Source organism: Pygocentrus nattereri, chromosome 1 (genome assembly GCF_015220715.1).
Source record: "Pygocentrus nattereri isolate fPygNat1 chromosome 1, fPygNat1.pri, whole genome shotgun sequence".
In the NCBI taxonomy this organism is placed as follows: Eukaryota; Metazoa; Chordata; class Actinopteri; order Characiformes; family Serrasalmidae; genus Pygocentrus; species Pygocentrus nattereri.
The window spans coordinates 12,166,392-12,184,913 of record NC_051211.1 but is presented as its reverse complement, the minus strand read 5'-3'; the positions used below and the strand labels follow the sequence as shown (position 1 = coordinate 12,184,913).

The following is an 18,522-nucleotide window of genomic DNA, read 5'->3' as shown; positions in this document are numbered from 1 at the left end:
ACAGCTCTTTCTGTATGGTACCTGTTAGAGCCAAGTTAGTACACTTATGTGCAAAAGTCTGAACCCCTATGATCAGATTATTTGTTTTGTGAAAATAAATGAAAACATTGTCTACTCTGAATTATCTCGGCAAGAACACACTTAAATTAGCATCAATTTGGATGTATTTGCTGATTTTAACATACTAAACATTTGGGGGCAGTTGTGGGCTGGAGGTTAGGGAACTGGCCCTGTAACCGGAAGGTTGCCGGTTCGATCCCCAGTGCCAACAGTCCTTGACTGAGGTGTCCTTGAGCAAGACCCCTAACCCCCAATTGCTCCTTGGGAGCCATGGATAGGGCTGCCCACCGCTCCGGGCAAGTGTGCTCACTGCCCCCTAGTGTGTGTGTATTCACTAGTGTGTATGTGGTGTTTCACTTCACGGATGGGTTAAATGCGGAGGTGGAGTTTCCCCGTTTGTGGTTTTTTAAAAAGTATCTCTTAAAAATAAATAAAACATCAAATATTAAATGTGCTGAAACTTCTGCACAGGCCACAGTTTGTAAGTACATGTGGCTTTTCAAAAATTACACATTTAAAGGTGTATTTTCCTGTTTTTAAACTGGTAAATATCACATACGGTACCAATTTGAGAATTGTAGGCCGGCAGCCAAAGTTTTGCATGTGCATACCTGCTGATGCCGATACGTATACAGTGACATATTAAACCTGCCAACCTTTATGCATTTTGACATCAGATATGCTGCTGCGGGACTCCCAAGTGACCTAATCATCTAAGTGTTGGCCCCTTTCATCAGGCAATTGCGAGTTCCATCCCTGGTGATGCTACAGCCATCCGTAGCCAGGAGTCCAAGAGAGCGCAATTGGCCTTGCTCTCTCTGAGTGGGGTGGGGGTGCACTGAAGCAATTTGTCGCTCTAAGCTATGCAAAAAGCTGGTGGTGCCTGTGAGTTCAATTGTGCAAGAGGCAGCAGCGTCTAGCCTTTCGAAAAACAAAAGAAATAGAGCTTGACTAATCATAACGCTGGATTCATTCCCCTGGGATGATAAATACGTATTGTCATTCATTTCAAAAGACTGCAAATCGATAGCAAAGCAAAATGGTTTTTATCCCTCTTGTTCACCCTCATTGCTCCGTCTTGGTGGGAAGACGGTGCTTTTACTCAAGGTAAATGAGCTGGGGCATATGTGGAAAGTTGAAATCATTAATTGCATTAACAGAGCAGACCTGCCAACCTTTTAAAAATATTTACTATTATTAACGTTAGCCTAAAGTTCTGTAATTTGCAAGTTAGCTTGCTTGCTTACCAGGCATTTAGATTGGCAAAGTAATGCTATGTTGACTGTGTATCGCAGATTATTAAACCTACCGTATTCATAATTATTAATGCATCCAAACCTGTAACCGTATTACCTAGAAAGTTAACAGGAAGAGTGTGTGTGTGTGTGTGTGTGTGAGAGAGAGAGAGAGAGAGAGAGAGAGAGAGAGAGAGAGAGAGAGAGAGAGAGAGAGAGAGAGAGAGAGAGAGAGAGCCAAGGGACAGTAACCTCTGCCAGGCGTGATAATGCTGGTGAATGATTGGACATTTGGGTTGTTCTCATTGGCAGATCAGAAACTGATGCATCCTCAGTATTCAGGGTAGATCAAGAACACATGCAGGTACTTTATCCGCTCTTGGTACTTGTGTTCTTGAACATTGGAATGGAACTTGGGCATTGGATAATGACAAGAACAAGAATGCAAGAACACATATTGAGAAACAGCCTTTACAGAGAACTGTAGCATTTCACTGTTGTCGGAACAAAACCTCGTATCTCCAGATTGGTAATTTCACAGAAGTTAAAAACATAGTTTACTTTTAATGTAAGCCAATGCAACCAGACTTTTTTCAAAGTAATTTTGGTCCATTGATCATAAAACTTTGACACAATCTAAGGGACAGCAGACATTTTCAAATTATGTAAAAAACCGTAGGGTATTAAAAATCTAGTTAAATAAATAAATAATCAGATATCAGGGAAAACTAAACATACAAAATCCCAATATTTTTTTTTCTTAAGCAAAGGGCCGGTGTGGCTTGAGGTTTTTGCCCCAGCTAAGCAGTAGCACGCCTCATATAACTAATTAAGTGTTTGAAAACTTAAGCCAACTGACAAGTCAGTTTGGATTTGGGTGTGCTTCTGCTCAATTTGAATGAAAATCTACAGCCACTGGCCCTTTGTGGATAAGACTGGTGAGCTTTGATGCTAGTGCAACAATTGGTATGCAAATACAAGACATTAGTGGGCAGTCTAAAGCCAAATCATGCCCCCCAGGTCTGTAGATGGATCTCCGAGAGAACCGAGTGCTGCTGGGTGAAGCTTGCCCTTTTTCATATGCTGATTTGAAACCAGTTTTGTGGTGGGTTTCATAATGATTAAGATTTATAGTTTGAGTGGCGAAGGCACGATTAACGGAAAAGGGCAGATTCTACCAGGAGTGAAAGAGTGCAAAGCGAGATTAAATCTGTAGAGAAGTGTGAAAACACATACTTCTTTCCATATATAACAGTCTTTTTGCTGCTTGTTTTACAAGCTGTGCTGTGTGTACATGATCATGATTCACCTAATATAGATGAAAAGCTGATATTTTGCACTTTAACCTCATGTTCACTCTTTGATTTCACATGAGCTATTTTACAAAACATTAATAAATTTCAAACAGCCTGTCCTCATGCATCCAGTCCTGAATGCTTGTAGTTTTGAAACCCAACCTGAACCTGTTTGCATGCTCAAACATGGACAGTCACAGGTGGTTTTTACGGTGCTTTACTTTATTACTAGCACTTGAGTTGCTCAACAGTGGCTCTCTTGAAAGCTGAGGCTTTACTGTAGCCAACACTTACTTAGTCATACGCAAAAATTGGAGCAACTTGGTCAAATGACATGTTTTGATTTTTTTGAAAACCCAAATATTTCGCATTTTTGGCCAATTTTAGTGCACAATTTATGTGTATTTGTTTCATGATTTTTATGCTTTTAAAATGTTAATTAAGGCCCGCAATTAACTGATGAGTTGAATCAGGTGTATTTTAAAAAGGAAAATCGCCAAACTGTGATGGGTTTGGCGCCCCTGCTCCAGAGTATGTATTATTTCCACTTAGAAAATCAACAATACATTTGACCTGGGCGCTCAAACTATTGCACACGAATAACTGATACAAGGAAGTGCTCTGACATTTGCTTCTACTTAGAAGCTGCTGCAAACTGGCTCAACAGTCAAGTGGGTTGCTGAAGAGATGATCTGCTAGTCCTCATGCAGTCACAGCTCAAATACTATTACAGGCTCTACACTGTGTGTGATTTTCATCTGATGTAGTGAACAGGTCATCACGTTTCTGTACAGAAAATATCCCAACTTAGAATTTTAAACATTTTTAAACTTTTTTCTAACCTCTGATTTCTTAGATTTGAGTAAACTCTAGGAATCCAATAAAGAACGCTGGATTTTAGCTCAGGAATCAGACTTCTCAGTGCATATGAACTCTTACTCTGATTTCTTTTGGATTTCTCAGTCTGCATATGCGCAAAACAGACGGTGTTGCGGGATATAAGCAAGCAGCGATGCTGTGAGATGCAGCAAAACATTTTTAGAGCTTTGGATTATTAAGTTCCTGTAAACGCGCTCATCAATGTAAAACACCGCTTCTTTTCTCTGTGGTTATTTCCGTGACATTTCACTTTTAGCCAAGTCCATGAGGTGTTAAAAATGGAATGAAAAAGTTTGGATACCCATATTATTCAAATAACCTCCTTTCGCCCCCTGTAATGCTGTCCCCAGGTGTGTTTCAGATCTGAGGAAAACACTATATGTCAGTTAATCATAGAACACTGTTAAAATTTCACGATTGTAACAGGCCTCCCAGTTAACTGTTCCCTGGTCTGATCCAACAGAAACAGTGACCCATCGAAAAAGAAGCAGCACGTGTGCCACATGGCAGGCTGTGGTAAAGTGTACGGCAAGACGTCTCACCTGAGGGCGCACTTGCGCTGGCACACGGGAGAGAGACCCTTCGTCTGCAACTGGATCTTCTGCGGCAAACGCTTCACCAGGAGCGACGAGTTACAGCGGCACCGCAGGACACATACAGGTAAAAACACACGGGCACGTTCAGTGTGGATCGGATATTCATTACCATTCAAAAGTTTTAAATCACTGTTTTCAGTTTGTACATGAAGGTACACATATAAAATGGCTGTGGTCAGTGACATAACAGGTTACTTTGTGTCCAGCATGATGAGGGGAGCTGTAGAGAAAGGTGCAGAATATGAAGAATAAAGTTATAATAAAATTTAAATCCAGAGGTGATCAAATCTCAAGGCCCAAAGCTTGATAAGAAATTACCATTAATACACCGTGGGCTAGATTTATAAAATGCATTGGCAGATTTACTCTGATGTTAAGAGCAAATAGCTTTCTGTAACACATTTGGTCATTTCGTAAATGATCATTAGCAGTGGATTTTAGCACTTTTTTACGTTAAGTTTTTATGAATCTGGCCTTGTATTTCCAAATATATCCAGAAACCTCTTCTGATTAATGAATTCAGCTACTAAGTTGTACCGATTGCTGACAGAGGTGTTCAGTTGCGCACACACACAGTTTGTATCATCTCCAGAGAAAAGCATTGGCAGTGGACCCTTTTCACAAGGAGTCATGATTTACTCTGGTTTAAGCTTAGCAGGGTAAAACTCACTTCCGCTCCATATAACTACTGCAGAAGCGATGACAAAATGTTACAGCTAGTGTATCATAATGCTCAAACCCTGAGCTACAACAGCTATATTTCAGTTTTCCTACACTGTTGTGACAAACAGCTGGAATAAGAAGTGAATAGAAGAAGCATTGATTTAAGTTTGAACAGAGCTAAATCTCTGTGTGTGTGATGTAGCCCTGTTTACTGCTGCTGCCTCACATCAAGCAGTCTCTCTGTCTTTGTACAACATGCCAGCGATTTCTGCAATATTTCTATTTTCAAAAGAACGATTAACTTTTATATGTAGTGTAAATTTGGTATGCATTGTTTAGATATAGCTAGCTACACTAGAAGCCATTGCTAACTGTAGCTGTATTCCCAAACAAGGTAGCTAGCTTTCGTTAGCTGTTGACACCAACGTGGAGCAGGTTCTGTGACACATTTACAGCATGCCAGCAATTTCTGCAACAAAAACCCAAACCAAAACTTTTATATGTTAAGACTATTTGACAAATCTTGTTTAAACTCTCTTTTAGCTTATGGTAGGCTAGCAGGCTACAGATGCTAAATAGCTAGCCAGCCATTAGCAGTGTAAGGAATACCAGCTGAGGTAGTACAGCAGTAAAAACAAGGCGGTCCTGCTCATACAGCATTTTAGCTCTGTTTAAAGTTAAATCAGTGCTTCCATTCACTTCTTATTCCCGCTGTTTGTCACAGTAGTGCAGGAACACTAAAATATAGCTGTTGTAGCTCAGGGTTTGAGCATTATGGTACACTAGTGTAGACTTCACCTCCTCTGCAGCACTTACATGGAGCGGGAGTGAGTTTTACCCTGCGAACACCTAAACCAGAACTCATCTGGACTCTTTGTGAAAAGGGTCAATAGAATGGGACACTCTGGAGCAGCTGCACATGAATCTAAGGTCAACATGGCTAGTGTCAAGCATCAGCTAGAGGTGGAACCCCATGGGTATTCCACAAAGCAGGATTTCTCAGCTAGATAACTTAAGCCCAAAGATGAGCACCGTCCAATAGGAATATCCCTCAGCTATTTTCCTATTGGACAGACTTGACTTTGAGCTTAAGTTATCTGGCTAAACTAAGAAATCCTGCTTTGTGGAATATCCTTCAGGTTAAGAGCTTGTGTTGTTTGTCTAAGGCAGTTGTGTCCAGTCTTACCTGCAGAGGGCCAGTATGGCTAGAGGTTTTCATTCCAGCAAAGCAGGAGATCACATGACATCCCTGCTCTATGGAAATAGTTTTGATTTGGTCAGTGTGTTTCCTGCTTTCTTTTATTTTGTCTCAGCTGAACTGATGAAAACTCATCCGTTTTGTGATACAACACAGAAAGTGACTGTTTAAATACTGACTGCTTAAATAATTGTGATTGTCTGTATGTAATAGTTGTGACTGGCCTGTCCCAGACTCAGATTAAACCTAAGGCTATACTGAAAAGAAATCTCAGTGGTGATTCAGCCACCATTGGCATTGCAATTTAGACTAGACTTAATCTTCATCCAAGAAACCATCTTCCAATTAATAGTATCTCAATCTGCAGTATGTAAGTTATTATTGAATAAAGTAACAAAACTTATGAATAAGACAAATGTTTCCATGTTTTCTGAATGGTAGTGTAGAAACTGATAATAAATCATAACTAGAATTGTACGTTAAAAAGTGATAGTTCAGTGTTGGAATATTAAAAATTTCCTTCGGTCCTCATCAGGTGAAAAGAGGTTCGAGTGTCCAGAATGTTCCAAAAGATTCATGAGGAGCGACCACCTGTCAAAGCACATCAAAACCCACCAGAACAAAAAAGGAGGCACAGCACTGGCCATTCTCACCACCGAGGACATGGAGGATGAGGTGGAGGAAGGCCTGGGCTCGCCCAGAATCGTCACGGTGGCCCCACTGTCCCAGGATTCCAACCCGGCCACGCCCACAACATCTAACAATCTAGAGGAAGAGTTCGAGTAGCTCGGCCTACTGCTCCTCCGCTGAAAGCACCATGTTTTATGTTAGTTTTTAGTTGTACGTTTCTTTCGTTTGTTCTTTTTTTTTTTCTAATGAAAATGGACAGCTGTTTGAGTGCACCTGATTTTTCATATGAAAATGTAAAACTATGGAATATTATAATACAAAAGAGTAATCTAAAGAGTATGGAGAGTTACCATTGATTTTAAGAGACATACAATGATTACTGGTAATAATGAGACGGAGTATGTCCTATTTACAGTAGCACAAGGAGGGATCTGTTTGCTCCCAGTACGAAAAATCCACTATAAAGAGAATCTGTTTCTATGCACAAAACTGTATATCTTTTTGTCAAATTGATTATTGGTCGATTATACAACCTGTTTGGCTTACTAGGACTGGGGAGGAGGTGTAATCTAGTTTATTGTAAGGTTAGATGAGCCTTGTGCCCTATAACTGAGGTCAGTGGTGATTTGTGGCTTTGAATGCGGCCAAACGCAGACTGTTTGTGTGAACCTGAGTCGCTTGACACCTAAACTTACTGTAGGATCCTTCTTGTTTCATGCTGACTCGATTTAACCATCATCACATGAGGAGAGCCAACAGGACATATTTCACAGAGCAGGATTTCTGATAGTTGAGGTAGTTGACTTGAGTCAAAAGTAAGGATTGACCAGTACCACTGTCACTTAGCTCTCCTGCTAATAGATAAGCTTGACTTTGCACTTGCGTTTTTCAGCCTAATCTCCATCTGCTGTGTCTGTAGCGCATGGTCAGTTATCACAGATGCTAATTTCTCTGTATTTAGAAAGGAAACCCAAAACTGTTCACTTTTTTTTTTTAAATCTGATCTTTTTGGTTATCTAGCTAACAGAGAAGCTAACAGACTTGCTAATGCTTTATTTAGCTATTTGGCGAAATGACTGGCTTCTGCTTTGTTTAGCTGTCTGGCTAACTGGCTACTGCTTTATTTAGCTATCTGACTAACTGACTGGCTTACTGACCGGCTAAAATGACTGGCTACTGCTTTTTTTAGCTATCTGGCTAACTAGCTGACAGGCTAACTGACTGGCTACTGCTTTGTTTAGCTATCTGGCTAACTAACTGACTGGCTACTGCTTTGTTTAGCTATCTGGCTAACTAACTGACTGGCTACTGCTTTATTTAGTTATCTGGCTAACTAACTGACAGGCTAACTGACTGGCTACTGCTTTATTTAGCTATCTGGCTAACTGACTGGCTTACTGACCGGCTAAAATGACTGGCTACTGCTTTGTTTAGCTATCTGGCTAACTAACTGATAGGTTAACTGACTGGCTACTGCTTTGTTTGGCTATCTGGCTAACTACCTGACAGGCTAACTGACTGGCTACTGCTTTATTTAGTTATCTAGCTAACTGATAAGCGACCTGATTGGCTACTGTTTTTTTTTAAGTTATCTAGGTAATGGATACCATTATATTCCTGTGTCTAGTTAACTGAGAAGCTAACTGATTGGGTACTGCTTCATCCACTTATCTAACTAGCTAACTGCAAAGCTAACTGATTGGGTATTGCTTTGTTTAGCTATCTGGCTAACTGACTGGCTAATGCTTTGTTTAGCTATTTGGCTAACTGACTAGCTACTGCTTTGTTTAGCTATCTGGCTAACTGACTGGCTACTGCTTTGTTTAGCTATCTGGCTAACTGACTGGCTACTGCTTTGTTTAGCTACCTGGCTAACTGGCTGGCTATTGCTTTGTTTAGCTATCTGGCTAACTGACCGACTACTGCTTTTTTTTAGCTATCTGGCTAACTAACTGACAGGCTAACTGACTGGCTACTACTTTATTTAGCTATCTGGCTAACTGACTGGCTACTGCTCTATTTAGCTACCTGGTTAACTGACTGACTACTGCTTTGTTTAGCTATCTGGCTAACTGGCTACTGCTTTGTTTAACTATCTGGCTAACTGGCTACTGCTTTGTTTAGCTAACTGACTGGCTACTGCTTTGTTTAGCTATCTGGCTAACTGACTGGCTACTGCTTTGTTTAGCTATCTGGCTGACTGGCTACTGCTTTATTTAGCTATCTGGCTAACTAACTGACAGGCTAACTGACTGGCTACTGCTTTGTTTAGCTATCTGGCTAACTAACTGACTGGCTACTGCTTTGTTTAGCTATCTGGCTAACTAACTGACAGGCTAACTGACTGGCTACTGCTTTGTTTAGCTATCTGGCTAACTAACTGACAGGCTAACTGACTGGCTACTGCTTTGTTTAGCTATCTTGTTAACTGACTGGCTACTGCTTCGTTTAGCTATCTGGCTAACTGACTGGCTACTGCTTTATTTAGCTACCTGGCTAACTGACTGGCTACTGTTTTATTCGGTTATCTAGGTAATGTATGTTAATTGGCTACCATTATATTCCCGTGTTTAGTTAACTGAGAAGCAAATTGATTGGCTACTATTTTAATCTGTTATCTCGCTAACTGAGAAATCCTGCTTTTGTGAAATATCCTCCCAGGACTGTTCAGTGTCACATTCTTAGATGTTACATATTTATGCAGGTATTGAGCTGTCAAATCGACCTATGAATAAAGGAGCCAGAGGCGATAAAGAAAGACACACTGAAAGGGTCACTTAAAAAGCACATATGAAATTTAAAGATGTATAAAACGATGCATTCCTGTGTAGAAGAGGTTGATGTTTAAAATAAGGAGAAAAAAGGAGGGGGGGGGACAATCTAGCTTTCTATGACTTGCTATGTTAAATGAAAGCAATACTATAATGACAATCCTTGCAAAACCATGTTTACATTAGAAAAGGGGCCGAATAGATTTCTTTGAGAAATGAAAAACAGCCAGAAAAAAAAGCTCTTTGGTGTCTCTAAGTCATATGAACTGTACTACAATGCCTTAACACAGACTGCAGTACCATTCTAAAATGAGCGAATGGTTTCAGTGGGTGAGGAGGGGACTTTACCAGACTAGGAGTCGTGTACAGTCGCGCACAGTTGACCATGTGTTTCTTTTATACGATAGCCAACACTGTGGCCAGTTACAAGCAATGCAGCTGGGTGCATTGTTTTAATTTCCATTGGAGCAAAGATTGAGTATCAACCTTCTTGACATCAGCGCTTTTTTTTCTCTCCTAATTCCACAACTCTGTGATCTCACATTAGTAGTGGGGGTCCCAAAGCTTGCCAGCATCACCCCCCCCCCCCCTTCCCCCTGCCTGCCTCTTCACCAACCACAAAAAAAGGACTTTCCATCACCCACTTTCCATAATCAGCCCTCTGCCCCGTCCTGTGCCCCCCACACCGCTGCACTTCTATAAAACCGGGGCCACTTGCTTCTGCTTCTTTTGCTTTGGAGGGGTTCAGTCCCACATTAGCTCAGTTTGGTGTTCTGAGATGTCTGGTGGCGTTTTTATTCGTGGAAATTTTGTCAGTTTCTTTCTTTCTTTTTTTTTTTTATGTTATTTTTTTTCTCCCTACCCCTTTCTTTTAACACAAACTGTGTATATCGCTAATTTATTATTTATCCTTATTTCAATATTTGCCTTTGCAGATCGCTGATGTGTATCGTACGCTGTTGAGTCAGATTATGTGCAGCATGTTTTTCTTTCTGCTCTAGTAATAATTTTTTATTTCTACTCGTGGTCCTTTTATAACCATAGCTTTTTAATTTAAATGAATTATTTTTTCCTCACACCATAACATGTTTCAGAAAAAAAGAAGAAAAAAATATGTGGAAAAAAAGTTCAAAATGAATGATTGATACCAAACAATTTAGATGTTTTTTGGTAATATTTTGTGTGATGACTTTTTTTTTTTCTTCGATATTTTCTAGTGACATCTCATTTGTAAATCTTTTTCTAAGATGTTTGTTTGTCCTCATGACATTTGATAATGTTTTTTTTTTTGCCAGGTTAGCCTGAAAGGCTGCAGTTTATTGATATTTTTAAAATAACTTTGTACAAATGTGTTATGTTAATGGGTAAAAAAACAAAAAAAACATCTAAAAAAAAAATCTTTGCCTGCATAACACTGGAAATTAAAAGTGAATAAATCTGTCTTAAATATACCTCATATGTTCCTATCACCTTATATCACCTCATTACCTCTGGCCTCATGTTGAATATTGGCTGCCCACTGGCTGTGATAAGGCAGCAGACTTTGACCATGTAGTGTGAAGTGTAAACCTCAGTGTGGACCAGCTGCTGCTCAGGCGCTTGGTGAGGACATTTTCTGTTCACAAGCTTCATTTGAACTCCTTAATTCTATCAACCCTATTCAAACATAAATCCTGACCTTAACTACAGTGACAAACAATGGGAGCTCAACATGTGGCTCTGTTTTAATTCTCAGAAACAGCGCCCTCTGGTGGTTGCATGCAGGAACATTTCTACTTAGAAATTCAGTTTTCTTGTACACTCACAGGCCATTTTATTACAAACACCTACCTTCGACTTTAACCGGCCATTTTATTGGAAAAACCTAACATGTACTTCCACTCACTGGCCACTTTTTTGAAAACACCTACCTTCTGCTCGCATTCACTGGTCACTTTATTGGAAACGTATACCTTGTACTTTCACTCACTGGCCATTTTATTGTGCACTTCAACTCAGTAGTCACTTTATTGGAAACACCAACCACGTACTTTCACTCATTGGAGACGATTAGAAACACCTACCTTGCCCTTTCACTCACTGGCCACTTTATCAGAAACCCCTACCTTGTACTTCGTCACTGGCCACTTTATTAGAAACCCCGACCTTGTACTTCGTCACTGGCCACTTTATTAGAAACCCCTACCTTGTACTTCGTCACTGGCCACTTTATTAGAAACCCCTACCTTGTACTTCATCACTGGCCACTTTATTAGAAACGCCCACCTTGTACTTCCACTCATTTGTCACACCATTAGAAACACCTACTGTGGACTTCCATTCACTGGCCACTTTATTAGAAACCCCTACCTTGTGGTTTCCCTCACTGGCCACTTTATTAGAAACACCTCCCACAGGACCACATTTGACCATATCTGGGTGTCACTGTTGGGTTGAGAGTGAGCTGGCACCCAAAATTACCCATCCAAGAGCTGCTCTGTGATCAGAACCTACACTGATGAAGGGCTAGAGAATGGCTAACAAACTTATTAAATGGGCTAGTCTTTAAACTTTTAGAAGTTGCAAGTACAACTGTATCTAAAGGCATTGGCTATATGTTTGCATTGCTTATATGTGGCTTTATAGGGCATTATCACTCACTTTAACAGAACTAAAAAAAGTTTAGTTTCATGCACTGGACGACCATTACAGCCAAATGCATATATACACACACTATAAAATGAAATGGTGTTCGTATGGTTCGTTTGGTCCCAGTGGTTTCTGTGGAGCCCACACTCTTGTGGAATTGGGCCCCCTTAAGCAGTATGAGAGGAAAGTAATTTCTAACTTGGGTTTTAAAATGGACAGTGATTTTAAACTGGATCACCAGATTGGCACAGTAGTGAAGTCCTGCTTTTATCACCTAAGGCAAGTGGCGAAGGTGAAGTCCATTTTAGCACATGAGCACTTTGAAACAGTAATCCATGCCTTCATTACATCTCGGCTGGATTACTGTAATGCACTTTATTTTGGAGTCAGCCAGTCCTCCCTCAAACGTCTCCAGGTGGTGCAGAACGCAGCTGCCTGGCTACTAACGGGGTCACGCAAGAGGGAGCACATAACTCCCATTCTGGCCTCCCTCCATTGGCTGCCTGTGCATTTTAGAATTCGTTTTAAGATTCTCTTATTTGTTTTTAAAACCTTAAATGGACTTGCCCCGCCTTACCTCTCTGAGCTCCTCCATCTGCATGTGCCCACACAGTGCCTCCGGTCAGCGGATCAGCTACTCCTGGAGGTACCGAGGTCTAGGCTTAAGCTCAGAGGGGATCGAGCCTTTTCAATAGCAGCTCCGAAATTATGGAACGAACTGCCAGTTTTTATTAGACAGGCCTCTTCTTTGTCCACTTTTAAAACCAGCCTCAAAACCCACTTTTATTCCTTGGCCTTTCATTTAACATAATTTTTATTCCTGCATCTTATTTGTGTATGGTTTTATTTATATTTACTTTCTTACTGCTTATAGCTTATATTATTTTATTGGTATGGTTTTATTGGTTTACTGTTCTATATGTCTGTTTTATACCTGCAGTGTTCAGCACTTTGTTGCAGCCTCTGTTGTTTTTAAAGTGCTTTACAAATAAATTTGAGTTGAGTTGAGTCATATATCGTTCAGTGAAAAGACGCGTCAGTCACGACTGCACATGTGTACATACACTGCTCAAAAAAATAAAGGGAACACAACACAATATAACTCCAAGTAAATCAAACTTCTGTGAAATCAAACTGTCCACTTAGGAAGCAACACTGATTGACAATCAATTTCACAGCTGTTGTGCAAATGGAACAGACAACAGGTGGAAATTATTGGCAATTAGCAAGACACACTCAATAAAGGAGTGGTTCTGCAGGTGGGGACCACAGACCACTTCTCAGTACCTTTCTGCTTTCAGGCTGATGTTTTGGACACTTTTGAATGTTGGTGGTGCTTTCACACTCGTGGTAGCATGAGACGGACTCTACAACCCACACAAGTGGCTCAGGTAGTGCAGCTCATCCAGGATGGCACATCAATGCGAGCTGTGGCAAGAGGGTTTGCTGTGTCTGTCAGCGTAGTGTCCAGAGGCTGGAGGCGCTACCAGAAGACAGGCCAGTACACCAGGAGACGTGGAGGAGGCCGTAGGAGGGCAACAGCCCAGCAGCAGGACCGCTACCTCTGCCTTTGTGCAAGGAGGAACAGGAGGAGAACTGTCAGAGCCCTGGAAAATGACCTCCAGCAGGCCACAAATGTGCATGTGTCTGCACAAACTGATAGAAACCGACTCCATGAGGGCCTGACGTCCACAAATGGGGGTTGTGCTCACAGGCCAACACCGTGCTGGACGCTTGGCATTTGCCAGAGAACACCAGGATTGGCAAATTCGCCACTGGTGCCTTGTGCTCTTCACAGATGAAAGCAGGTTCACACTGAGCACGTGACAGCCGTGACAGAGTCTGGAGATGCCATGGAGAGCGATCTGCTGCCTGCAACATCCTTCAGCATGTTTGGCAGTGGGTCAGTAATGGTGTGGGGTGGCATTTCTTTGGAGGGCCGCACAGCCCTCCATGTGCTCGCCAGAGGTAGCCTGACTGCCATTAGGTACCGAGATGAGATCCTCAGACCCCTTGTGAGACCATATGCTGGTGCGGATGGCCCTGGGTTCCTCCTAATGCAGGACAATGCTAGATCCCATGTGGCTGGAGTGTATCAGCAGTCCCTGCAAGATGAAGGCATTGAAGCTATGGACTGGCCCGCCCGTTCCCCAGACCTGAATCTGATTGAGCACATCTGGGACATGTCTCTCTCCATCCACCAATGCCACAGACTGTCCAGGAGTTGGTGGATGCTTTAGTCCAGGTCTGGGAGAAGATCCCTCAGGAGACCATCTGCCACCTCATCAGGAGCATGCCCAGGCGTTGTAGGAAGGTCATACAGGCACGTGGAGGCCACACACAATACTGAGCCTCATTTTGACTTGTTTTAAGCACATCACATCAAAGTTGGATCAGCCTGTCGTGTGTTTTTCCACTTTAATTTTGTGTGTGACTCCAAATCCAGGCCTCCATTGGTTAATAAATTTGATTTCCATTGACTTTTGTGTGATATTGTTGTCAGCACATTCAACTTTGTACAGAACAAAGTATTCAATGAGAATATTTCATTCATTCAGATCTAGGATGCTATGATTGTTCCCTTTATTTTTTTGAGCAGTGTATTTCTATATTGTGCTCTATTTACCCACAAAGTTGAGAGCAAGATGTTATATCTGTTCACTAAATCTTTGATGTTTGAATGTCAGTCGGTGTTTGCATTAACCTTAACCTGCTATAGTGACCTAAGTATAGTGTGGATATACTTGCACTGGGTCGGTATGACCAACAGGTCAAAACAAGCTCAAAGCAGGAACACCTGATTGGTGTTCTTGCTTTGCGCTTCTTTTGTTTTGACATTACGTTTTTATACACACAGAAACCAAAAGGAAGGACAGATTTCTCAAAATGCAGTGGAGTAAAAAGTAAGCTATTGGTCTATGAAATGCAGTGAAGTGAAGGTAAAGTCACCCAAAATGGAAAACCTCAGTAAAGTACTTTTTTGTGTATCTGTACTTAAGTACAGTAACAAATTACATTTACTTACTGTCCACCACTAAATGTATTAAGTTAAAACTATTACTGTTGTCAAAAACAAAACCTTGTATCTTCAAAATGGTAACTTTACAGAATGAAAAAAGCTACTTTACTTTTAACGTAAGTCAATAGAACCAGACATTTCCCCCCAACCCCCCCAAGAGACTCACTTTTGGCTCCTGAGAGAACTTTTTAACTGATTTTAGTAAATGAGGTGCAAAATGTATTGGAACCTTCATGTTCACCACAGAGTAATAGTGAATCCCATTCATTTTTTCCCATAGAGAAACCCAGCTTAGACCTGGAGCTTCTGTTATGAGCATGATACCAACTACAGAATGACAACACGACTTCAGTGGTCTTTCACAAACAACTGATGTAAGTGCTTGCAAACAGCTGCTGGCTGTCAGAAAATTGAAAGAAGACCAGGTCCAAACAGGTTCTCCTCACACAAGAATGCTTTCATCAGACACCGCTCACTAATTTTCTGAGTATGTAATGTACACACAGAATACGCTCTATACAGCCTGTATGAGCACGGCTTAATTTCCAGACCTTTGAAATTGGCCAAGGGCCCCTTAGGGTGCAACACAAAACACAAACAAACAAGGAAGAGAATGAGTAGTTAAAGAAGGACAGGAAAAGCAACACATGTCTGTGTCACTATGAATACACCAGCAGGTTCTTTAAATATCCTGTTATTATGGGGGGGCACCAAATACTTCAGTTCATTTAACCTCAGCATTGAGAATGACGCTGAAGAACCTACTGTGGGTTTTCAACAGTGTCTCAGCTCCATCAATGCAAATGAATTAGACACGACATAATTTGTAATCATGTACTTTGACGGTTATGAAGACTGAGTACATTTGCCCTAAAAGAGGTGAACACTTATCTTTTCACCACATGCTTGTACTGTAATTAGTCACTGATCAAGAAATATGTGAGGGAAAAAAGGGAAAAAAAAAAAAAAAACTAAACGAAAGCAGCATTCAGCTTCTGCAATCTCTGTAGAAAAGCATTGCCAGTAGAATGGAAAGCTCTGGAGCAGTCACACATGAGCCTACGGTCATGATCAATGTTAAATATCAGCTTATTAATAAGTTAAATATCCAGTGTTCTCTGGAGTGATGGAGCTCCATCCAATGTCTTCGGAAAAGCACTGCAAATAGAAAAGGATCCTCTGGAGTAGCCACATGAGTCTAAGGTCACCATGCCCAGTGGCAAACATCAGCTAGAGGGGTCTAAAGCCCACCCAGCATTGTAGAGCAACAGAACTGTGCTCTCTGGAATGACAGAACTCCATCCAATGTCTCTGGGATGAGCTGGAGTAACCCAGAACTAATCATCCAACATCAGTGCCTAACCTCACTAATGATCAATCAAATTCTCACAGCAATGTTCCAACATCTAGTGTAAAGCCTTCTTAGAGGAGTAGTTTAGTTTCATTCATATATGGACTGTATAAACTGGCGAGTGAATTCCATTTTGAAAGTTTAGTGATGTTCACTCATTACATTATTTGAAAAAAGCTAAATTTGGTTTTCCACAATAAGGACTCTAACTTTCAATATAAGTGGAAAAAAATGTTGTCATTTCGGGTGATTTCTATTGGTCAATTCGTAGGAAATCAGTATCAATGGAAACTGCAACTTTCAAATTATATCAGAAAAAAAAAAAAATCAAAATGGAGATACAAGTCTTTCCTACAGCAATAATATATAATAGGAGACATAACAGCTTCACAAAAACTGTTATCCTACATGGAAGGATGTAGAGCAAAACTGTTCTATTTCGAACAATCACACCAGGAGGCCAGAAAAGGTTTAGAGAAAGCTGCAGAATAAAAGCCACACGTGAAAAATCAATCTTGCTTCAGATCACTTTCACAAGGAGTAGAGATTTACTCTAGTGCACAGCTTTCTTTAGAAAGGTGAGCCTGAACATAGTCCACTGTGACGAAACCTTCCTTAACAGGGTCACAGAGAAGGCAGGATGGACTGCTATCTAGAATAGGTACTTCTTCATGCTGTTCCTCTAACCGCATGGTGTTACTTTTAAGTCTTGGTGGAGCCAAAGTGCATGTGTCTGTGGTGGGCTGAGGGCCAAAAAGACAAACAGGATACAAATAAAGAAGGTAGGTGGGCTTCAAAAAAAGGGCTGACATTTATTGGTACCACTTTAAAATTAGACTGCCTTATAAAAGTACTTATGGTTTAAAATTAGTCGATGAGTGGAAATTAAGACATAAACACCTTTAAAATCATTAAGAGAACACGCATACAATGCCTTTTCCAAAAAAGCTGGGCCACTGCAAAATGTAAATAAAAATAGAATGCAATGAAGTGAAAATCATTTAAACCCTATATTTAATTTTTTTAAAAGTACAAAGGAAACATGTTGAAACAAGTTTTTTTTTTTGAAAAATATATGCCCATTTTGAATTGATGCCAGGAACATGCTTCAAGAAAGCTGGGAAACAAAAGACTGATAAAGTTGTGTAATGCTAAAAATAAATAAATAATCTTACAACGAATTAGCTTAAATAGTCTTTCAGAAGTAAAGATGAGGAGGGGTTCAGCACTCTGTGAAAGACTGTACAGGCAAATAGTACAATTCAAGAATAACATTCAACATAAAACAGCAAAGAACTTTTGCTTTTCATCATTTACGGTACATATCATTAAAAGACTCAGAATCTGAATGTATGAATACAGTCTCTGTATGTAAGGGACAAGGCCAAAAAACAGTATTTGCTGGCCATGATTTTTGGGCCCTCAGGCAGCACTGCATGGGCTCAGAAACACTTGTGAAAAACACTGTCTCTGAACACAGTTTGTCTCTGCATCCACAAATGCAATTTAAAAACTCCACCTTGCAAAGAAGAAATCATATATGAACAGGATCCGGAAACACTGCCACCTTCTCTGGGCTCAAGCTCATTTAAGATGGATTGAGGCGAAGAGGAAAGGTGTCATGTGGTCCAACAAATCAAAATTCATTTCACTTAGTGTGAGATATAAAGAGATGTAACAGTGGTAAATATGCCCATCTCAACTTTAAAACATGTCACTGGCATCAAATTCAAAATGGACATCTATTTAACTCAAATGGACAATAGCTCACTGTTGCCCTTTGATTTTTATGACCCAATTAATAACCATTAATAAATTAATTGGTAATTATTTGTAAAATAATTTTTTATAAGGCTACTTACAAAAATGTGAAAAGGCCTTTGTCTATTGTGTCTAATAGCAGAATGCTAATCTATGCCCATTGTGCACATCAAATTACTTTTCATATATGGCAACAATTGTTTATGTAAAACCAAGCAGGTAAAATGGTTTATTTATAAGAATAACTTGTTACATTTAGGAATGTGATCAGATAAATTGCAACACAATGCAGTAAATGGTAAAAGCTAAACTACATGAAATGTTAACTGCAGTAAGCTATTGTAAAATATCCCTAATTGTAGCCTAGAGTTCTCATTTTTTTACTTCATGTTTCTGTAGCACTGATGAAAGCCTGTTGACAATTGTTTGGTGCTGC

The 18,522-nt window shown here is 40.4% G+C and overlaps 1 protein-coding gene across 4 annotated transcripts in view; it reads left to right on the top strand.

Moving 5' to 3' along the window:
- Positions 1–10,778, top strand: part of sp4 (sp4 transcription factor) — a 17,935-nt gene extending 7,157 nt beyond the window's left edge. For all 4 annotated transcript variants that reach the window (XM_017687344.2, XM_037539738.1, XM_017687343.2 and 1 more), the window contains exons 5-6: positions 3,933–4,129; positions 6,462–10,778. In XM_017687344.2, the coding sequence (XP_017542833.1) occupies positions 3,933–4,129; positions 6,462–6,712 (448 nt within the window). In that variant the 3' untranslated portion in view covers positions 6,713–10,778. The remainder of the gene's footprint in view (positions 1–3,932; positions 4,130–6,461) is intronic.
- The last annotated feature ends 7,744 nt before the right edge of the window (positions 10,779–18,522 follow it).